The sequence below is a fragment of the Rhododendron vialii genome, chromosome 6a, assembly GCF_030253575.1.
Source record: "Rhododendron vialii isolate Sample 1 chromosome 6a, ASM3025357v1".
NCBI lineage: Eukaryota > Viridiplantae > Streptophyta > Magnoliopsida > Ericales > Ericaceae > Rhododendron > Rhododendron vialii.
This window is the reverse complement of record NC_080562.1, coordinates 27,516,055-27,540,053: the sequence shown is the minus strand read 5'-3', so window position 1 is coordinate 27,540,053 and position 23,999 is coordinate 27,516,055. Positions and strand designations below refer to the sequence as shown.

At 42.0% G+C, this 23,999-nt stretch overlaps 2 protein-coding genes and 1 long non-coding RNA gene across 8 annotated transcripts; 1 reads left to right on the top strand and 2 right to left on the bottom strand.

Annotated features, from left to right (window-relative positions):
• The first annotated feature begins 95 nt into the window (after positions 1–95).
• LOC131330024 (G-type lectin S-receptor-like serine/threonine-protein kinase SD2-5) lies at positions 96–1,767 on the top strand. The gene has a single exon (XM_058363495.1). The coding sequence runs from the start codon at positions 96–98 to the stop codon at positions 1,521–1,523; it is 1,428 nt and encodes a 475-aa protein (XP_058219478.1). The 3' UTR covers positions 1,524–1,767.
• Positions 1,768–3,645: 1,878 nt separating this feature from the next.
• Positions 3,646–8,511, bottom strand: LOC131330028 (uncharacterized). Of its 6 annotated transcripts, XR_009200938.1 has the most exons (8): positions 8,304–8,511; positions 7,538–7,646; positions 6,301–7,401; positions 6,063–6,135; positions 5,776–5,971; positions 5,277–5,416; positions 5,031–5,118; positions 3,646–4,652 (listed from the first exon to the last, which is right to left on the bottom strand). It is a non-coding gene; the product is annotated as an uncharacterized LOC131330028 (long non-coding RNA). The 6 variants fall into 6 exon arrangements; XR_009200935.1 differs by having other exon boundaries at positions 6,063–7,401; positions 7,493–7,646; XR_009200934.1 differs by having other exon boundaries at positions 6,063–7,401.
• A 1,128-nt stretch (positions 8,512–9,639) lies between these two features.
• Positions 9,640–18,881, bottom strand: LOC131328567 (uncharacterized). The gene is made up of 4 exons (XM_058361500.1): positions 18,105–18,881; positions 16,880–17,989; positions 10,093–10,242; positions 9,640–9,780 (listed from the first exon to the last, which is right to left on the bottom strand). Exons 1-4 carry the CDS (start codon positions 18,879–18,881, stop codon positions 9,640–9,642), a joined length of 2,178 nt encoding a protein of 725 aa, XP_058217483.1.
• Between the last annotated feature and the right edge of the window lie 5,118 nt (positions 18,882–23,999).

Sequence of the window (23,999 nt, the reverse complement as noted above, 5' to 3'; positions counted from 1 at the left end):
ACCGTATGTGCTGGTTTTATGGCAACATTAAACTTGGGATAGTATTTTTGCTTGTGCTGGTCAACCAATGTTTTACAAAGATTTCATTGAAAGAAATGGAGAATGTCGGCGTTGAGAATTGCAAACTTACCTGTTTGACGAACTGTTCCTGCAAGGCTGCCATATTCCAATACAATTCGGTTAATACTTCAATGGGAGAATGTTTCTTACCGTCTGAAATCTTTTCGCTCAGGAGGAATGAAGGGAACAATTGTAGAGTCACCGTCTCCAGCAATGAAACTCTGTATACTTCTAGCCAAGAAAACAACATAACTATTATAACATTTGTTAAGGTTCAAAATATTCCAGCTAGTGCACCCAAAAATAGAAAAGGCAACAACATTGTCCTCCCAATAGGATCAAGCCTCGGAGCATTTTTTCGCGTGTTACTTCTAATTGGTGCTGTTATTCTTTACTTGCAGAAAAAAAGGGACTTGGAGGAGGAGGAGGAGGATGACGAGTGTATAGATGAATTACCAGGCCTATCTACAAGATTCTCTTATGAAGACTTGAAATCCGCAACAGAGAATTTTAGCAAGAAGCTTGGGCAAGGAGGATTTGGTTCAGTCTTTGAAGGGACTATGGGAAACGGCACAAAAGTTGCGGTAAAGCGTCTCAACGGTATAGGTCAGGTAAAGAAGTCATTCTTAGCCGAAGTAAAGACAATAGGCAACATTCACCATGTCAATTTGGTAAGACTGATAGGATATTGTGCTGAAAAATCTGAAAGGCTTTTGGTGTACGAGTACATGTGTAATGGGTCCTTGGACAAATGGATCTTCCGCAAAAACGAAGAGCTGCTTCCTCTCGAATGGCGATTGAGAAGGAAGATTATCTCAGGCATGGCCAAGGGACTAGCATATCTCCACGAAGAATGCAGACAGAAAATATTGCACTTGGATATAAAACCCCAAAACATCCTTGTGGATGAAAATTTTGAAGGAAAAGTTGCAGACTTCGGTTTGTCAAAATTGATAGCCAAGGAGCAAAGCCGAGTTGTGGCATCAATGCAAGGAACACCAGGATATATGGCTCCAGAGTGGATGAGCTCTGTAATCACTGATAAAGTCGACGTCTACAGCTTTGGGGTCGTGGTTCTTGAAATCTTGTGTGGAAGGAAAAACTTGGACAGAAATCAACCTGAGGAGGAAATGCATTTACTGAGTCTTTTCGAGAGAAAAGCAGCAGACGGTCAACTTATGGACATAATCGATAAATCCAGCGAAGATATGCAATTACATGTAGCAGAAGTGACAGAGATGCTAAGGATCGCGGCATGGTGTTTACAAAGTGAGTTTACTAAGAGGCCTCCGATCTCAGTCGTGGTTAAGGTCTTGGAGGGTCTAATGGAGGTTGACAGCGATTTGGATTTTCGCTTCACAAAACTCCCAGTACCGAAAACAACTCCATTCGTAGATAACAACCGTGATGCCAGTGACGATGCCACTGTATTACTTCCACAAGTTTTATCAGGGCCGAGGTAAAGGTAAGTTTTTCTAGCAATTCTAGTTTCCCATATGTCGGTATTAATTTACTTATGATACTTCCATTTCATATTTGGAAGGATAGAATTGAGAAAGCTATTAGGTCTTGTAACTGTATCCTAGTAATACCACTACACGTACCGAAAGACCCTAGATGTTGTCCTATTGCCAATTTGTATAAGTATTTCTCTGATGTTGTCCTATTCTGCCTGTAATGTTATCGTTAGCATCTCTGAATAGTTCATATTTATTCCTTAGAGCATTTCCCAAGATTGAAGTCCGAGTTTCTGTTCACATATAAAGTACCACAGTTCACGCAGTTAATTTCCAATGGTTGCTTCAACCCTATGGAACATCCGAAGCAACCCTATGAAAAAGCTGCAACTCCCAATTGCTTTTTAAGAGCTAGTTGAAAGTGCATAAAGTGAAAACCTACATCTCATGATAACCGTACGTGCTGGTTTTATGGCAACATTAAACTTGGGCTAGTATTTTTGCTTGTGCTGGTCAACCAATGTTTTCCAAAGATTTCATTGAAAGATCTAAGGAAAATCAAGGGCCATATGAATGAAAGGGCAATAGAAGGTTTTGGTGATTTATGGCGATGGCTACACTAAACTATCCTGAAGGCAAAAGTCAATAACAAGTTAGACAACCCTTGCATCAAGAACCAGAACCAGGAATCGAGTAAGTATTCCATCTCTATAACAACAAAAGGTGAATTGGAGGATGAAAGCACACAACATTTTTAGGCACTGTTACTCAGGTTGTGTAGTTTGTATCTTATTTAGCCGATAGAAATAACATTTATTCGTTCTCAAAAACATTTGTATGGACAAAAAATTCTAGGGCACAGAACAACCAGAGAAAGAATGGATTAAATTCCTTACTCGACATATTTCAAAGAACTACTTCATCGGAGACAACATCTGACAGTCATCACACACATATGAAATAGGATTATAACAGTAATAATAACCTCACAACATACAAATGACATTCAGCAAGAAACCCGTGAAACCAAAAGTCATTCATAACCCTTCCAGGAGTTAGTAACTGGGCACGGTAATATAGGATTTCAGCTTATAAGGTGCACAAGTTAAGATGGACAAGGGGAAGCAAAACTTATATTAGAGCATCTACCAGTAATAAGCAAAAGTCTAATGCAGCCCGTGAAGCAAAAGTCTAACGCAGCTTATCAAGCCCAGAGTCTAAGGTTACATATCTATATAATAAAGGCGAATGGTTTTTGAATCTTATCTCTCTATAAATCCTAACCATTGATTTGTTGGCCATAAATCCTACGGCTCTCCCTCTCTCTCTCAAACAATAGTAATTGCACAATTGCCACTTCAAAATTCATATCTCTCTCTCTCTCTCTCTCTCTCTCTCTCTCTCTCTCTCTCTCTCTCTCCACTCCCACAATTGTTTAACTTTGGGTTAAGGTTTGATTTTGCAATTTTGTTTTGATTTCAGATTTATTTACATTGTAATCCTCTGTGATTTTCTCCCCCGAAAAAAATAATAATTATAATAAATAAATAAAGACCAACCTTCCACATTCTTTGTGCTATTTTTAAATTTTGAACGTTACAAAGATAGAAACCAGATCTAAGGTTTTCAAGTGTCTACCTTGGCTTCTATTCTATGGGTACATTTTCAATTAATGGTTATCTGTAACATCCTCTCATATGGGGTGAGACATACACATACACGGACTTCACCCCATATGAGATGGAGTTAAAAACAACCATTGTATCCAAAAAAATTCGAAAAAGTGGTTTTTTTTTATCCAAAAATAACCGGTGTTTAATACTTTATTTAGATTGTGTTTAGAAAGTGTTGCGCCGTCCCTTTAGACATGGGCATGCGTTGCGTGGCATACACTAGTTAGTATATAATACTACAATCAACTACAGATGGCTGTCAAATGAATGCATTGGTTAGACGGAAAACCAAACACATCTACAAAGAGACCCATAAAAAATGAAATATGGTATCATACTCCATTTTGCACCTCCCTCACTCAATTTTTTGTCTTTTAGCATCTTACAAGGGTATTATGAGAGGCTAAAAGTGTATTAGAGGCAAAAGCGGAGTGTTAAAATAAACTCTAGAGACTTTCTTGTCAGAGGGTGATATGGTGGAGGAACATGGTGGTGATAAAGAATAGGAGTGGTAAACAGGACAAGAACGGAAGTGGTCGGCCAGACTGGAGCTTGCAAGAGATTATTATGTCCAATGGGGTGTGTATTTAGAGAGGCATCAATATGGGGGGACATCATACTCCAAATAGATGTTCATATAGGATTCAGAGATGGATGAGTTCATAACTCTTTCGAAGAGGTTGAGAACCTGGGAACTGAGATGGAGTCTACATGGTTTCAGTGTCTTTGCAAGTTAAGTCTTTTTTATAAGGCAACAAGTGGAGGTGTAACACGTTTTTGACTTCGAGATCAGAGTGGAAGTGCTAAAGATCAACACTCCCATTTGGGGGGCTTCTACAGTTCTACCCCTGAAAAGGTTTCTTTATTCTTCAATTCTTTTCCGGCTCACAGCCAAAGGCAAGATCCATGTAGATAATAGGATTCAGATGAGGTAAGTATGGTCACTTGGTGTTTCATGCACAAGAGTATGGGTGTATATGTTGTAATTCTCATGCATTGTTCTGTGGCTTGGGATTTTTTTCCTGCAAGGTGATGAAGCTTCACCATGGTTGGCCAGGAGCAAAGACGGGCAAGAGACGAAGAAAGATCTGGATTACAACACTAGCCGAACTCAAGCTCAGGTAAGCTCAACTCAATCAGGCACCGGTTCAACAAACTAAATAGAACACTTAATGGTTCAAGGATTTCAAGATGGAAACTTACCACTGTAGGTTATATTTAGTTTTATGTAAACCAAACACAGTGATAGATTCAGTTTCAGACCAACTATAAATGTCCCTTCTAAGTCAGTGAGAATATGTACGCGTACCATGAAATACATGCGAATAAAAGATGGAATCCTTTGGCTCCAAACTTACCACAGCCATCATCCATTCATGAGCCCCTCTCTTATGTAGGCAGCAGCATGCTCCTTCCTGGCTCATTTTTCAGCTAATGGTGCTTTGGTTGTATGGAGGCATGCCTAGGAAAATCAAAATCACACTAGTGAATCTCCTTTCTATCCACTGACAAGTTTGGCAGCAATCAAAAGTCAAAATTTCAGTTTATTGATAAGAGGAGAAAAATTAGTAACCACGCAACACATATTGCATAGCAAACATCATGATCCCTTACAAGGTCTCAGAACTACTTCAGCACAAAAACTAAACGGGAAGGATGCACCAAAAAGTCAAATTCCATTATAGATTTCAAATTAAGAACCCTTAAATTCTCAAGGTCAACTGGTCAAGAGACCTCAAACTTATACTTGTCAAGGTTAACTCAATACAAAGAAAAATAGAAAACATACAGAGCACAAACCCTAAAACTATAATACTGCTAAGAGTCTCTGCATAACTACCAGATAAAAGACAAGGGCCTCAAGCTCCACCACGCCACATTGTGAGCTTGTTAAATTTCCACACTTATCATCCTTGGTTGTGTCACTCCTAAAAAAAGAGAACACTAATGTGAACAACTATAAAACTCCTTCAAGAACCTCAAAAAGACTGTACAGTTCTTCTTTTGCCAATCAGAGGAGAGACAAGAAAGAGGGGAGAGAGAAGAGGGGACGCTAGTATGCTGTATTGGTGAAAACAAAACTCACCAGGCAAGATTGGTACTGCAGATACTATTTTGATCGAGCTCCTTCCCAACTACATCCAAAAGATGTTCCACCAATTCACTGCCGTCAGCAGCACCCCTAGTCAAATTTAATTGTAACCTAGCATATAGAATAAGTGCATCCTGCGAAAGAAATACGATCAATGATATAAATCACTCCAAATCTATGCAAATAGACATAGAAAACCAACAAACACAACAGTAAGAAACCTTTAGACCACAGTCATGGGTTGTTGTCCAACAACGGAACGCAAACTGCTTCACAGCATCATGGATTTCCAAGGACTGACAGCCCAAATTTGGACCATCTTTCAACAAGTATGTAATGACACATTCAATGAGCTTACGTGAAAGCTTCCCCTCATCCCAAGAAACGAAATGGTAGGCAAAGGGATTGGACACTACACCACAAGTCAATGCTTCCAGAAGAAAATCACAGCAAATATAAAAGGCACAATTAAGAAATGAAAATTGTTATTTACCTCACAAAAGAGAAAATTGTGACAATCCCCTTGACAATGTCTTCTCAGAGATTACTTGGAAAATCTCCAGGAGGATTTTCAAGAAGTGAATGGAGAGTCAGGATGCAACGAAACACATCCTCCTTTGGATTAGATTGAGTACTATTCTTCACAGTCAAGTTTGTCTGCACCTTCTCTATGTGAAAAATCACCAAACCTTGCCAAAGATAATAGAATGATATAACAAAATTTTAAAAGACAGCATCTAAAGCGCCTTGAGCAGTTGTATGAGGTATAGGGAGACTCACTGCAATAAACGCGCACCCTCATGTGAACTCAATAATCTCTAACTACCAAAAGATGGCGGAGGATAATCCCATACTCATGCTGAAAGCTGGGGACATCCTTTAAGACATCCCAGATATGGTTGAAAAGCAATTTCGCCACAGAGACCAGATGCAAATTCCTGCCGGTGAGAGGATAATGAGGGCATAAATGACTGGCATCAAATAACTTCACCGAGGAACATGTCCGTTGCAACCCAACTCTGTTTCGTAGAAAATACAGTGAAGAAATCATATATTTCTTCTGTTTTGGTTTCTGGTAAAAATTACATAGAAGCAACAAAGCCAACTTATCCTTCAACTGAATGGGGTGGTGTTTTTCCATTTCTAGGGTCCAACCAAGGACAAACATACAATCCAAAGTCCAAAGTCCAAAGTCCAAACTTCTAAGTTTATTCCTCAGTGGAGGCAGACTAAAATTTACATATATCACAATTCGAATCGAAACTCAATACAAACTTCATCCTATGATCAAGCTTTCGAATCTGCTATTTCATCATTGACCAATCTATTCCATTGAGGATCATATAATGGGCACAAGAATATAAATCATCTTGTCAGCTGCCAAGTACTCCCTCCGTCCCATTTTGTTTTCTTCCTACCAAAAAATCATGCCATTTTGACCTCAAAAAAAAAAAATTAACAAGAGTAGTTTGGAGAATTTATTTTTTATTTTGGCATTCAAAAGCATGAACTGAAATCTTTCAAAAGGTGTAAAAACATTCCAAAAAACTACTATTACCGAAAGAACTGAATTTTTTTAAGGTCAAAATGGCAGTCTTTCTGAGAGAGCAAACAAAATGGGACAAAGGGAGTATGAATAAACCAGACTTGGCAACAACTCAAAGCAGAGGTAATGCCGTCTGAGGTGGTCCATTTATTCGTGTAGTACCATTGAATTAATCAATGAGGAGATATATGGTTGAAGTAAAAAACATTTCTAAGGACAATAAGACAAATGTGCCCAAGGTAATAAGTAAATTCATGACAGCTCATGATTTAGAGGAAGATGTAGGATGTAATGTACCGAGTTGAATTTTGAAAAGGGATCCTTACAGTCATCTTTAGAGGTCAATGATTCAAACAAATGAGCAAATTATTTAACCCAAAAGAATTAAATGATCAAATTAACTAAGAAGCGTAGCCTTCGTTTAACAACCTGAAAGGCTGGAATGCTCCACTAGTTGTACAACAATGCACAAAGTTTTAGCAAAAATTAACTTTGTCAATCGCCGCTTGCTCGAGGATATCTCCAGTGTAACACACTTAGTGAGCAGTGTAATGAGAAAAGGCCATGATTTGGCTGCAAAAATAAAATAATAGTATAATTATCCAATCCCTTCTCAACAAATTATACATATATACCCTAGGCCCACAAAAGAACAAAATTTCACCTCACCAAACGAACATATTTCAAAAGTATCTGCATCAGATCTTACAATGACGTATCTCACTCGGTTTAAGCATTGCAGTTTTCTGTCCAATGTATCTAACAAAGCCAGTGGATCTTTTGCCTTCTAACCAGGTGTTCAACAACTTAAATCCTTCCTGAAAATGACAAATCAAACCCTTTGTATAATACACAAAAACATTAAACCAATGCAGGAAACACAGTGAATGACTCACTTGTAATGTTCGTTCTAACTTATGTGGTTCGCTAAGAAACGACAGGGAGTACAAACAGGATCATCATTCACCATTCAAAATAACCGCTTCAAATAACTGATTCGTTGGCTAAAGAAGCATTATTCCCTTCTTCCCACAACCATTCTGGAAAGGAAGTGGAATCCTCATAACTGTCGGGGCCACCGGAGGTTTGCCCGGTCCTTAACTTCAAGGCCCCGGAATTAGTCAAGGTGCGCGCAAGCTGGCCTCGACATCCGGTTATCAAAACAAAACAAAAAAAAAAAAAACCTTTGGTACAGTTGCTGGAGTTGTCTTACAAATGTGGTCCCCTCAAAAGTATCTTAGGGGTAACATAATCATCCATTGTGAGAAAATTTAGATTCCCCGGAGAGTTAGTCCAACCCTTCGAGAAGCAAACAGGGCCTTAACGAAAGCATATTAAGGACAAATTAAAAAATAAAAAGACAAAAATAAAAATAAAAAAACAAGGCCGATTGGGTCTTCTACTTTTATTTTGTTTTCCTGCACTCTAGGGCAACGATTTTGTGAAGGAAAATTAAGTTGACGATAGAATGTTACTTCGCGAGTTTTAGCTTTATCGGAGGATAGCTTCGAGACGATCTCTTGAAGGTCCCTCGAAGTGACATTGGCCATCTCGGTAATTTTGTGGAATCGGACCGGTGGGGGGTAGGAAATCGAGTGGAAGCCCTTTCAATCCGATGAGAGTGTGGAGAGGCGGGCGGGGAAGAGAGATAGGGTTTTACCGTTGAGAGGTTTATTTCTTTGTGGAGTTTTTCTTTCTTTTTTTTTTTGAGACAAGTCATTGTGGAGTTGAACAAGCAAGAAAAAAAAAAAGAGACGGTGGTTTACAGAGAGACAAATTAGGGTTTATAGACGAAGATGGGCTTTTTATAGTTTTATATATTATGGGGCTTTTATGCAGGATTTGCGAAATTCTGAATTTCTACGCAGTACATGTAAGCGCACAACCACACAAGTAAATTGCCTTTCCCCCCTCCCCTGACACCACACCCTCCACCCCACACTCCCATTCCCGGATTACCCCCGTTCCCCTAACGAAATTATTTTTTATTTAATTTATTAATTTTTTTATCTTAATTATTTATTTTTCTCTTTTTTATATCTTTTTTCTCTTTTATTTATCGAATATTTTTTCATATATTTTTTTCTCTTTTATTTATCCGTAATACCCCTCCCTTTTAACTAAATTCTTTTTTTATTTATTTTCTTAATTCTTTTTTCTTATTTATTTAATATATTGTTCATGCAATTTCATTTCTTATTTATTTCCTTGTTTATCTATTTATCTCTTTCTGTCTATTTATTTTTTCTCTTCAACCTCACTATTGTAATGTGCACGCCGATATGAAAAAATTGACATATCTCGGGACTAGATCGGACAACGTTGATAATTTTGCACAATCTAAAATGTAATCGGGACAATTACAGTATTGCAAAGATTAGTCCATTTAATCACCGAATTTGGAAAGACGAAAATATTGATCTGTGTGCCAATTAATAAATGTGGCCTATTATTAGTTCAAAAAAAAAAAAAGACCATAGAGAGCAGGGGAACTATGCCACCGGCCATTTGGTTTAAACTTTACACCTCATGCTTGGAGTGTGAACAAAGAACACACAAAAAAAAAACCAGACAGAATGGAACAAAAATGTTGATTCAAGTGCCAAGATAAGGCAGCGATCGACTTGCAACGACCCGCTCTCACGCTTTACAATATTGTCCGTTTTGAACGCCAAACCCCATCAGACTTCCCAGAAAGGTCATCCATCCTTGAATTACTCCAAGGCGGACACGCTTAACTGTGAAGTTTTTATGCACTTTGGCCTGTTCTTGTGGCTTTAAAAGGCCTTATACAAATAGGAGGGATTTTTCTTATAAACCATGACTTGCCTTGTCCCCTCCCGTCTCGACGGAGCCTACTATCCTGCAGTACCGCCGGCCACCGGAAAGTGAGATGTCACACGGTTGATCCAAAAATGTTGATTCGTGTGCCAAAAATGTTATATCTGAAGGCTATAAAATGAGGACTTTGTGTTTCAAAAGGATTTAGGAGAGCTTATTAACCTTTTTAGTCCCCAAAGTATTACTCCCTCCGTCCCAAAATATTTGGTATTTTTCGATATTCGCGCCGTTCTTTAAACTCTTATATCTCCCAATTTATGATATTTTTTATAATTTTGAAAACTTTGTATTATAAATCTAATCGAGAACTATCAAACAAGATCCATATTGCATATTGTTAGAGATTCATATTGGAAGATACAAACGATTGAAAACTGACACAAATATCAAAAAAGTCCAAATAATATGGGACGGAGGGAGTACGTTAATCTCATTTTCATCCCCAATGTAATAATTGAAGACATTTGGTCCCCAACTTATCAATTTTGTATCAATCAAGTCCCCAAGCCTAACGCCGTGAACTCCATCTGTTAAAATGAAGGGTGTTATTGTCATTTTGCCCACCCAAAATTTCTGTCAGCAGAAACCAAAAAAAAGAAAAGAAAAGAGGAAAGTGCAGGGGCAGCCATGGCCACTGGCTGCCGTTGGCTCTGCCAGCCTCATCTCTCTTCCTCTCTTCCCCTCTTCCCCTTCTTCTCTCCTTCGTTCTTCTGCTCCTATCCTCTTGCCTTTTATATTCTTTTTTCCAAAAACAGAACTCAGTCCCGATAACTCATCTGAATCTCTCCTACCATGACTGCCCTCTCCATTCTCTCACTTCCACACATCTTCGCATTCCATCCCAACAAACCCTTTCCGTTTCTCCACCCAACCCAAACCCCTATTCAAACTACAGTTGTAGCTAGGTATTTGTTCCGTCAAACCATCTCGCAAATCGACTCCAACAAATCACTCACCGCACCTTTCCAACCACCAACAAGTTCCCGAGGTTTCTTTTTCCATCACAGCCTAAACTTTTTGATGACATCGGCGACAACGAGGATGACGGCGCGGCGACGACGACTACGAGTATGAAGACGTGTTCGGCGAGGTTTTGGACGGTGGCAATTGAGTGAAGAAGATGAATTGGATAGTTCGGTTGACGACGACGACGACGATGCATCGGGCAGAAACTTGTGTTTGAGGAATTTAAATGGCAGAGAGTCGAGAGGATATTTTTAATACTTCATGAAGTCAGAGAGTTCTGTGAAGAGAATATCGACGTGGGTCCCTCGACTCCCTCGCCTTTTTTTTTATCCGCAAGTTCCTCCCGTTTACAATTTTTGAATTGATAAATTCCAGGTCGATCATATCGTACTTTCTGAAGAGAGTTTGTGCTCGTCTAAAGAAGAAAAGAGAGAATAATAGGGAAGAGGAGAGGAGGAGGAGAAGAATAGAGGAGGGGGAGAAGAGGAAGAGAGAGATGAGAGCGATGGCGGCAACGGCAGCCGGAGGCCATGGTTGCGGTGACCATGGCTGCCACTGCAGTACTGCAATTTCCTCTTGTCATTTTTGTTTTGTTTTTCTGTTAGGCAGAAATTTGAGGGTTGGTGAAATGACGAGCATGCCCCTTATTTTAACGGATGGGCTCACGGTGTTAGGCTGAGGACTTGATTGGTACAGAATTGATACGTTGGGGACCAAATGCCTTCAATTATTACATTGGGGACGAAAATGAAACTAACGTAATACTTTGGGGGCCAAAAAGGTTAATAAGCCGATTTAGGAGTTTTGTGTACACAGATTCCACTAAGAAGTCATGTGGCTTTCGTCACAAACTGAAGAAAAAAAAAAAAAAAAGAGTTTGGTTTTTAGTGGTACAGAGAATCCCAAATTTTCTAAGAATGGCGCAGAGGAAAAATCGGGGTAGAACAATGGGTGACTACAACTTTTCAATTTTAGATAGTTGGTCATTTGAGAATGATGTTTTTAGTAGGAACTAGCAGAACATATTGATCATAGTTTTGTCCTTATTTGAATTATTTTAACTTTTGTTAGTTTTGTGCCAAACTTTTGTGACTTATTGATTCGTCTCAATGACAAGACGAATCGAAAAAATAATTTTTTTTTTACTTTTATCCAAATATTTTGAATAAGGACCACTTTTTGACCATTTTTAAGTAAAAAAAGTGGTTCTTATTCAAAATCTTTGGTTAAAAGTATTTTTTTTTCGTTTTCAAACTCGTCTTGACAAAACGAATCAAAAAACCAAAAAACTTGGACACAAAACTAACAAATGCAAAAAAAAAAATTCAAATAAAGACAAACAAAAAAGTGAAAAAAGTTGTTAGGGAACAGGGTCTTTAATTAAAATAATGTAAAATCCTTAAATATAAATGCAAATTTAAATGTAAGAAACATAATTTAGTTGAAAACATAATTTGAGTTAATCAAATTAAAATTAAATAAATATTTCAATAAAATAAAGAAAGGAGTTAAATAAATAAGATAAAAGCAATTAAATCAAGAAAGGAATTTAAGAGTGGAGTGGGGGTATTTTGGTCAAATGGACAAAAAGTTGGAAAGGGGTGTGTGTCAAGAGGGGGGCGAAAAGCAGCTCTCGCAGCACAAACATTGCACGCATAAGACGGTCTCCTTGGAAGGTCGATTGACAGGGACAATCTGTGTGCGCAGATTGTGCATAGATTGCAATATGGGGCTCCATGCAAAATCAGCTCAATCCGATATTATTGTAAACACCTCAATCTAGGCTTCCAGATTAGTTTACTTACGGTTTTTGATTCCCCGATGATGAAATGGATCAAGAACACCCTGGGAATGATAGCATGTTTGAGCTTTGAGTGTTTGCAAAACCCTAGAACCTAACCTAGCCTAAGCCACTTCAAAAAACCAAAAACTCTACTGATGCGTGCCAGGGCGCAACCATCCCGCGCCGGGGCGCACCATCGTGCGCCCGACTCACTCCATTGCGAGACAGAGCGCCAGGGCGCACCATCGCGCGACAGACTGATTCCGTCGCGCGACAGTCCAACCTACCACCAACCTTTCTGAAGGAGGACAGTTGGCCACCAATGCAACTTCAGCCAGCCTCGTGGACTGGCTGAACTCCTCTCCTGGCACCAACCAGATTCACCATTCCTCCCTATAAATACTCCCTTTGTTCATCAATTTAAAGGGTTCAAAAAAATTGAAGAAGGGTTACACACACCATCCTTCATTCTCACACCTCATCCAAGAACATAGCTTGTTCTTCCCCATTTTCTCACACTCAATAATCCTCAAACACCCTGTCACGTCCTCAATTTTAAACATAATTATAAATGGTTTACATAATAAAAATACTCACCAATATCCGTACGGTACCCAAAAGATCATTGTGTTCTCATTCCCTTAATTACGCTTCCAAGTTCACACGGTTCCAAAATATTACAATATCAGCTCGACGGCCCCAAATTATCATAAGTAGCGAAGTTCGAAAGAGAATTAGTGGTTACAATATTCTGAGTCAAAAGAATTACAATTTAAGTTACAAATACATCTTTCAAAATAAATTTACAAAGATGAATAGGTAACTCCTTCGGTTAGCTTTCAAAAATAATGTCCACACTCCAAGCACGCCAAGCAATGCAAGCTATGGTCCCGGGTTAGCACCTGAAAATAATATAAGGCTTAAGCTACACTAGCCCAGTAGAAAAGTCTACGCAAACTCTATATGCAAATGAGCGAGATGAATGAGCGAATGATAAAAGATCACAAGACAACGGAGGAAGCACAATTTTCATGAACAAGTGTCCCAAAATCTCCAATTTTTCTTTTATTCAACCCATAAATCATACCCGTTCAATTCATGTCTCAACATGTCATGTCGTTTGTGTGTCTGAGCCGAAGCTCCTGCCGGGCTAATTTTGGGATCCCGATATCCCCTGCCAAGCACCCACCTTGAAGGTTAGGCCTTGAGTAATTATTTTGAGCATTAGCTCCTGCCAGGCTAATTATGGGACCCTGATATCCCCTGCCAGACACCCACCCGTCGATGGGCCCCGAATGTTCGCAAGTTGTTCACAAGTTCAAGTGTATCGTTCGTACAAATATCGTGCCAGTAACCCATTCTTATCCTCCCATAATTCCACCATTTCGAACAATTCCATATCTATATATATATGTCACACTGCACATGAAGTCAAACAAGGCTACTTAATGTCTTATTATATAAATAAACAAGTATGAAATCCCATAGAAGTAGTCAAGGTTTCAGGAAGAAATGGGATTGCAATGACATAGGAGATTTTTGGATTTGACTGGTGGCCTACCGGTAGGTAGTGGGGTACTACCGGTACAAACCGGAAACAGAGGGGACACAATTTTGGCTCGCAAGAATTCTACCGGTAGGAGGAAAAATGGTACCGGTAGGAGTCCGAGAAAAATTAGTAATTCTATCGGTAGGAAATAGCTTCTACCGGTACAAAATCAAAACAGAGAGTACACATTCTTTACAACAACAAAGTTCTACCGGTAGAGGAAAATATCCTACCGGTAGGAATCCGGAATTTGGCGATTTTTCATCAGATAACAGATTTTGATTCAGACCAAATAACAACCAATACAAGCTCAAACAAAGCATGAGAATACTCAAATAAGACATAGGAGAACCCAAATAACATATAAAGAGAGGTAGAATCTCATACCTCAAGTATCCAAACCGAAATCAAGAAGATTGTGCAAACCCTAGCTTTCGGAGTCCAAATCAAGCAACAATACATCGAACCAAACTTTGTCCAACGAGATACGAGTCCCAAAATGCAAGTAGAAAATGGTTTGGGAGTTGATTAGTGCGGGTCTTTGAGTTTTTGGTTGAGAGAGTGAGAGAGATCGAGAGAGAGCTGAGAGAGAGATGAAAAGAAAAAGTGAAAAGGGAAAAAAATTTCCCCAGGTAATACACGGCACACACACACACATGCACCAAAAATTACTCTAGCACCCATTACTTTCAACTTTTCACACTTTGACCCGCAACTTTAATATTCTCAATAATCCAACACTTATTCATTTATAAAAAAATTAAAAAATTAATAACGGAAATTTACGGGTCTTTACATCCTACCCTCCTTAAAAAAAAATTTCGTCCCCGAAATTTAATAACCATGCTCACTAAGTTATGCATCACTTATACATGCAAAAGCCTCAATCACCAATATTATGCAACATGTTAAACATTAAAATACTTCAATCTCGGATACTCACGTCGGTATTTATGCCTGAAACAAGTGCGGATACTTCTCTCTAACCTCGTCTTCCCTTTCCCATGTCGACTCCTCGCTACCCTGGCTTCTCTACAAAACTCGTACCAATGGTATCGTCTTACCCCTCAACACTTGATCGCGCAAATCTAGGATACGGACCGGTTCTTCCCCATAAGACGCATCAGCCTCTAATTCGAGTTCGGACCATTCCAATACATGCGACGGATCCGGTTCGTATTTTCTCAACATAGACACGTGAAACACGTCATGCACGCCCGATAGCCTCGGTGGCAAAGCCAAACGTTACGCAACCTCCCCAATCTTCTCAATGATGTCGAAAGGACCAATATAACGCGGCGATAGCTTTCCCTTTTTCCCGAAACGAGACAAACCTCTACGCGGCGATACTTTGAGGAATACATGATCTCCTTCTTCAAATGACAACGGGCGACGACGATGATCGGCATAATTCTTTTGTCTACTTTGCGCGGTCAACAATCTTTGGCGAATCACCTTCACTTGTTCGGTCGTTCTCTCTTGAGCTTCTTTAAGGCGCTGACGAATTACTTTCAAGCTCTCGGAAGTCTCTTTAATCATATCCGGTCCTACAAGCGTAGCCTCTCCCAATTCGGTCCAACACACAGGCGATCGACACGGTCTTCCATACAAAGCCTCATACGGTGCCATTTCGATACTAGATTGATAGCTATTGTTGTACGCGAACTCAACTAATGGCAAGTGGTCCTCCCAACTACCCCGAAAATCCATCACACAAGCCCGAAGCATGTCTTCCAAAATCTGAATCGTTCTCTCGGATTGCCCATCGGTTTGAGGATGATATGCGGTACTAAATAGAAGATTAGTGCCCAGAGCAGCTTGCAAACTCTGCCAAAAATGCGCGGTAAACCTCGGATCTCGATCGGATACGATGGACACGGGAATCCCATGAAGTCGAATGATCTCTCGAATATACAAACGGCTAAGCGCATCCACGGAATCGGTGACCTGAATGGGTAAGAAATGAGCGGTTTTAGTCAAACGGTCCACAACTACCCAAATAGCATCATGCCCCCTCGGCGATCTCGGTAAACCCGTAACGAAATCCATGGTCACATGCTCCCACTTCCACTCGGCCACTGGTAATGGTTGCAACTCCCCAGCGGGTCGTTGATGTTCGGCTTTCACTTGTTGGCACGTGAGACACTTGGACACGAAAATCACAACGTCCCTCTTCATTCCGGACCACCAAAATTGTCTACGCAAGTCGTAATACATTTTCGTTCCTCCCGGGTGAACGGCTAACGGAGATGATGAAACTCTCGTAAGATTTCTTCCCGACACGAAACGGGTACGAACAACTTTCCTTGATAGCGCAAGCTTCGGTCGGCGTGAATCATCAACCCTTCTTGAGCGTTTCCACTAAGGAATCTAGTACGGAGTTCCTCTGCTTCCTCATCGTGTTGTTGAGCCTTAATTACTCTCGTCAATAAAGTCGATTGCACCGTCAAGTTGCATAACGTGACCCCTTCCCGAACTTTCTCAAAGTGTATGGCATAAGAGCCCAAATCGTTTATTGCTTTCCACTCATGAATCGCTAGGCTCGCTAGATGTGTCGGTTTTCTACTCAATGCGTCAGCCACAACGTTCGCTTTCCCCGGGTGGTATTGTAATTCGAAGTCATAATCCTCCAAGTGCTCCATCCAACGGCGTTGACGTAGGTTAAGTTCCTTTTGAGAGAACAGGTATTTCAAACTCTTATGATCGGAAAAGACTTCAAATCTCTCACCGTACAAGTAATGGCGCCAACTTTTCAAAGCAAATACAACGGCTGCAAGTTCTAGATCGTGTGTCGGGTAATTCCGCTCATGTGTTTTCAACTGTCGTGACCCATACGCTACCACTCGCCCCGCCTGCATCAGCACGCATCCTAACCCTTCCTTAGACGCATCACAATACACGGAGTAGCCAACTCCACGCTCGGGCACAATCAAAATAGGTGCAGTAGTCAATCGTTTCTTTAACTCCTCAAAGGCTGCCTCACACGAGTCACTCCAAACGAATCGGGTCCCCTTACGTGTCAATCTAGTCATCGGTGCCGCTAAACGAGAAAAGTCAAGGACAAAACAACGGTAGTATCCAGCCAAACCCAAGAAACTACGGATTTCAAACACGTTCTTCGATCGTTGCCAATTCAAAACTGACTCTATCTTTCCTGGATCAACAGACACTCCACCTTTCGAAACCACATGACCCAAGAATTTGACTTCGGATAACCAAAACTCACAATTACTAAGCTTAGCATATAGCTGGTGCTCTCTCAAGAGTTCAAGAACGATGGTGAGATGGGCTTGGTGTTCCTCCTCCGTAGGCGAATAGATCAAAATATCATCCACAAAGACGACGACGAAGCGATCAAGATAAGCACGAAAAATACGATTCATCAAGTCCATGAAAGTAGCTGGAGCGTTCGTCAAACCGAATGGCATCACAACGAATTCATAATGACCATAGCGAGTGCGGAAAGCAGTTTTAGGGATATCTTCTCTACGAACCCTCAATTGGTGATAACCGGATCTCAAATCGATTTTGGAAAAGCAAATGGCACCTCGGAGTTGATCAAATAGGTCATCGATTCTAGGCATAGGATACTTGTTCTTAATGGTGACTCGGTTTAGCTTACGATAGTCGATACACAAACGAAGTGAACCATCCTTCTTTTTCGCGAAAAGAGCTGGTGCTCCCCACGGAGACGTACTTGGACGAATGAATCCTAGGTTCTCCAGTTCTTGTAACTGAGTCTTTAGCTCTCTCAATTCGGCGGGTGCGAAACGATATGGAGGTACGGAAATAGGAGCGGTACCGGGAAGTAGATCAATGGTGAACTCAATCTCTCGCTCGGGAGGTAAACCAGGTAACTCTTCCGGGAATACATCCGGGAAGTCGCAAACCACTAAGGGTAACTCCCCACACACGGAGGCATCCTCATCTAACGTCAAACTCACCAACAATGAATAAACCGACCCTAGCTCACGAGGCCCACATTGTGCCCTGTTCCCGTCTGCTGCACGGAACCTGACTCGCTACGTGCTCCCGACCCCTGAGGACAGTTCCTTGCAAAATGATCCGTTGTACCACAAACGAAACAAGCCTTCTCGAGGTGTGGACACTGAGCACGAACATGTCCAGGTTGATTACACTTATAGCACACAGGCGAAGGTCTAGACAGAACACACCCCGAGCCCCCAAAGAAGAAGAAGGCGGCCTAAAGTTCGACGAATTACCCTGCGGTGTCTGAGATGGTTCCCTCTGCCTCTTCCTTCCTTGACTCCCAAAACTGCCCGATGAAGAACTCGTGTTCATGGTTGGTTGTCGTGGTTCCCAAACTCCCCTATTCTGTTGCGCTTCCTTCGGAATTTCAATACTCCTTGCACACTCCACAACTTCTGAGAACTTCATCTTACGTTGGACCATCACCATCCTCCTCACGGTATTATGTAGCCCTTTCTCAAAGCGCCTACATTTCCTCTCTTCCGTCGCCACCAATTCTGGCGCAAAACGAGATAAAGATTGGAACTTCTGTGCATACTCCGAGACAGTCATACTTCCTTGCTCTAACTTCTCAAATTGTTCTCTCAATTGATCACGACTGGTTTCAGGAAAATATTGCTCCTCAAAAATTGTCTCAAACTCTACCCACGTCAAATCCTCCACATCCGGTTCATTTACTTGAGCCGCGGTCCCTGCCGCTCTCCTCGCATCCTTCCTAGACTCTAAGACAGATTCCCACCATTCACCGGCTTCCCCAACTAACTGAACGACCACAATACCTACTCTGATGTTGTCTTCGGTGATATTGAGAGCTCTAAAGAGTTTACGAATTTGAGCTAGCCAATGGTCAGCCACCAAAGGGTCGCTACTGGTTCCATCAAACACCGGTGGATTCCTACGGCTAAACTCTCGCATCGCCACCATAGCTTGATCCTCGACATTCTCTCTAGGTGCTTGGTTTAAAAGATTTACAGCTGTAAGTGCTGCGACAAGGTCCCTAGCGAATTAGTTCTGAGCAGGTGGTACACCTGCACCTCGACCGATCCCAACCCCCGGATTCCCAACAGGATTCTCCTCGAGCTGACTAACCTCATCCTCTGGTGGCACCCCACGGCCACGACCACGGCCACCACGATTTCCAGCCCCACTTCGTCTGACACGCGACCTCGGAGGCATCTTACTACATGATATAAGAGGAAAAACTATTAATCGCAACATTATTACTATGAGGTCAAAGCTACAGACTTCCCAACACGGGTCAATAACGACTCTACGCCACTCTACAGTATCGAAAAAAAGCAATGCCACGTAATCACATGAATGTTAGTCACACAAGCATGCACAAGTTATGTTAGAAGGCGCGACATTTTGAACCCATGAGACAAAACGTCTCCCCACGATCTCTAGGTGTTCTAAACTTATGCTTTGACACCAAGTTGTCACGTCCTCAATTTTAAACATAATTATAAATGGTTTACATAATAAAAATACTCACCAATATCCGTACGGTACCCAAAAGATCACTGTGTTCTCATTCCCTTAATTACGCTTCCAAGTTCACACGGTTCCAAAATATTACAATATCAGCTCGACGGCCCCAAATTATCATAAGTAGCGAAGTTCGAAAGAGAATTAGTGGTTACAATATTCTGAGTCAAAAGAATTACAATTTAAGTTACAAATACATTTTTCAAAATAAATTTACAAAGATGAATAGGTAACCCCTTCGATTAGCTTTCAAAAATAATGTCCACACTCCAAGCACGCCAAGCAATGCAAGCTATGGTCCCGGGTTAGCACCTGAAAATAATATAAGGCTTAAGCTACACTAGCCCAGTAGAAAAGTCTACGCAAACTCTATATGCAAATGAGCGAGATGAATGAACGAATGATAAAAGATCACAAGACAACGGAGGAAGCACAATTTTCATGAACAAGTGTCCCAAAATCTCAAATTTTTCTTTTATTCAACCCATAAATCATACCCGTTCAATTCATGTCTCAACATGTCATGTCGTTTGTGTGTCTGAGCCGAAGCTCCTGCCGGGCTAATTTTGGGATCCCGATATCCCCTGCCAAGCACCCACCTTGAAGGTTAGGCCTTGAGTAATTATTTTGAGCATTAGCTCCTGCCAGGCTAATTATGGGACCCTGATATCCCCTGCCAGACACCCACCCGTCGATGGGCCCCGAATGTTCGCGCATTGTTCACAAGTTCAAGTGTATCGTTCGTACAAATATCGTGCCAGTAACTGTGGGCACGCGCCCCGAAAATCGCTCGCATCTTTGGGTTCCCTTTTTAAAGACTTAGCGCGGCCCTCTTTTGGAAATGCGCGGCGAAACGCCTCGATTCAGAGTCGCCACTCGGGTTTTAGCGGTAGGAACACCCAAGGAACCGAACTCGAAAACGTTTTTGCCACGTTTGTTTGAATTTGAAAAAGGCATAGACCGGTCCGTCGTCACCTTCGATATCTGAGGTTCGGGAGCCAGGTTACGAGAGGGGAAGGGTTTTATGGCACCCCTCTCGCCCAATCCGGAGATCGGTCTCTACTCGGGCATTTTGTAAAAGCGCTTGCATTTTTCTCTCATTTGATCATTCTTTAGCCAGTTAGGGCGGGGGAACAGTTAATGGGGACGAAAGCGGTAACAAATTGCAGTTTATGTGACAAAATGATTATGAATGATTTGATTGCGATGCTAAGTATAGATTGAGAACAAGCACTGAGCATCCCGAGCAAACTGCAGTACGCCGTCACAAGGTGACGTGAGCAGATTCTGCCAGCATGCACTGGTCGAGCCACTACATGGTGATACAACCTGCGCACGCCACATATAAACTGGCGTACTCCACTTGTTGGATCTCTCAGTCTTTGTTTGCAACCCTCTGGGCTCTGGAAAAGGACCAGCGCACACCCAGGGCAAACCACGCAGTTTAATATAGCAGAATATACACAGTCACAGGCAAAATGAATAGCTTTAGGCCATGAAAGAAAGCAGAACACCCCAAAACAGTGTGGGACAGAAGATAGGCCTATCTTACGCTTCAGATGCAAGGGCCAGTCACTGGACCCAGAAGCCTACTGCCGTACGCCAGTATATTACTGTCGTACGCCACTTTGCCTTTGATTCCAGTGTTTGGCTTTGCATCATCTGGGTTCTGGAACATGACCAGAAGGATCCCAGAGGCCTTTACATGACAGAAATGAACAAGATAGGATGCCACCACTAAACAGTTCTAAATATGGAAAGCAGTAAACTGGTTATTAGCATGCTAAGGTGATCGACAGAAAGATAAAACAAAAGGAATGACGATCCATGATCCCCACGCCAGTTATGCCCATACTGCCATGACTGGCGTACGGCCTTTGTAAACTGGCGTGCGCCATGTATCATCACATACGATAGCTGTATTTTATCTGTTTAAGGCCAGGACTAGTATTATCTACTAGCCTGGGCCTTACTGGTCCCCCTCAGGAGTTGAAAACAGAAAAGAACACAAAGGTGGTATACCTCTTAGTATTGTGGTTTGGTGGTTGCTTTTGAACTTGAGGGTTGAAGATGGTGGCTTATATGATGACTGGGTTCCAGCAGGATGTGTGGAAGTGTATGACCTTTTCTTCTCCTTCAATGGATGAAAGGAGATAGAAGGCTTGAAGAAAGGAGAAGAAGAGAGATGGCACCTTCTTAATGTGGCTAACCCCTTGCAAATGAATGCAAGGGGGGGTATTTAAAGAGGGAAATGGACTGAGATCAGTTAAGGCCAGGCCTTGTTTGGCTGGTCTTAGGAACAAAAGAGGCCTTCCATGCATTAAATGCATGGGACTAGTTGATGGGGGGTGTAGGAGAGAGAGGGGACGCCCCTGCCGAAAGCTATCATCAGGGACACTGTGGCCGACGTCAGGGTGGCACAAAAGTCCCGCCCAAGTGGCTGAATAAAGTTGATTTGACTGGGTTTGACTGGCGTGCGCCATTTCTTACTGGCGTGCGCCAGTATAAGCTGGACCACTGGTCGATGACTGACACGTGGCATCTTACTGGCGTACGTCACCAAGACACTGGCGTATGCCAGTTGGGTTTTGCTGGGGCCGTTTGGCTCTGGTTTGAAAGGTTTGAAATGGGTTTTGGACGCTCAAGGCTTAAGCACACCCTTGTCCTTGATCTGTTTTCGACTATAATCATCATTGGGGAAATAAACGATCGACAAATAACGTTATCTGGACAGTCCAGAATGGGGTGTCTACAGAAGCCCCCCTTTGACGGCACTTGATGCACCATTGACTGGAGACAAGTAACGTCAAAGGTTTTCTAGACACCCTCTTCGAGGCCATCCAGAATACGTGAATTTTAAAAGACCTGTTTGATTCGAAGTTGGGGCGGATAGACCGCCGTTGATTTGATTTTGGACGAGTGGATCGTTGTTGATTTGAATTCGGACGAGTGGATCGTCGTTGATTTGAAATTGGACGAGTGGATCGTCGTTGATTTGAAGTTGGACGGGCAACCCGTCGCTCGTTTGATTTGAAAGTGGACGGGTGAACCGTTGTTGAGTTGAGAGTTGGACGGGCAGACCGTCGTTGATTTGACTCTGTTTGGGGAAATGGTTTAATCGCGGAACGATGAACGTTGTTGGGGACCAAACCTTATCCGGCACACAAAGAACTCCAACAATCACGGGTAGGTCGCGTCAGGGAGGTTAAATTCCATCTGTTGGGAATCAGAGCCAATCTCCTTATCAAGGACCATCCGAGACAGAGCAATAGGACTGCTGGAAAATGTGCTCTAAGTGGGACTGAAGTAGAGGTAGTCATTCAGAATGGACGGACCATCGTTGAACATGGATGATGGATCATCGTTGAGTATGACTCGGGAACCATCGTTGATTTGAGACGGTGGGTCATCGTTGAGGACGGCTCGTTGAACCATCGTTGATTTGGGACGGTGGGTCATCACTGAAGGACGACTCGTTGAACCATCGTTGATTTGAGACGGTGGGTCATCACTGAAGGACGACTCGTTGAACCATCGTTGATTTGAGACGGTGGGTCATCACTGAAGGACGACTCGTGAACCATCGTTGATTTGAGACGGTGGGTCATCACTGAAGGACGACTCGTTGAACCATCGTTGATTTGAGACGGTGGGTCATCACTGAAGGACGACTCGTTGAACCATCGTTGATTTGAGACGGTGGGTCATCACTGAAGGACGACTCGTTGAACCATCGTTGATTTGAGACGGTGGGTCATCACTGAAGGATGACTCGTTGAACCATCGTTGATTTGAGACGGTGGGTCATCACTGAAGGACGACTCGTTGAACCATCGTTGATTGATTGAAAAGACGATATTCTGATCATTGTTGATTGATTGAAAAGACGATAGGACGACATGGCTGATCGTCGTTGATTTGATTGAGAAGGACGACATGGCTGATCGTCGTTGATTTGATTGAGAGGGACGACATGGCTGATCGTCGTTGATTTGATTGAGAGGGACGACATGGCTGATCGTCGTTGATTTGATTGAGAATGACGACATGGCTGATCGTCGTTGATTGAATTGATTTGAAGGACGGGTAGACTGTCGGTTATTGATTGAAAGGACGACATGGCTGATCGTCGTTGATTGAATTGGGAAGGGACGACATGGCTGATCGTCGTTGATTGAATTGATTTGAAGGACGGGTAGACCGTCGTTGATGGATTGAAACGGACGACATGGCTGATCGTCGTTGATTGAATTGATTTGAAGGACGACATGGCTGATCGTCGTTGATTGATTGAAAAGACGACATGGCTGATCGTCGTTGATTGAATTGATTTGAAGGACGGGTAGACCGTCGTTGATTTGATTGAAAGGACGACATGGCTGATCGTCATTGATTTGATTTGAGAGGGACAACATGGCTGATCGTCGTTGATTTGATTTGGGAAGGGACGACATGGCTGATCGTCGTTGATTTGATTGAAATGGGTAGCACAAGCCATTGCTGCTTTGAATTGTATTCTGATTGCCAAAGTGTGCTCCAGGTGCTAGTGGAGTG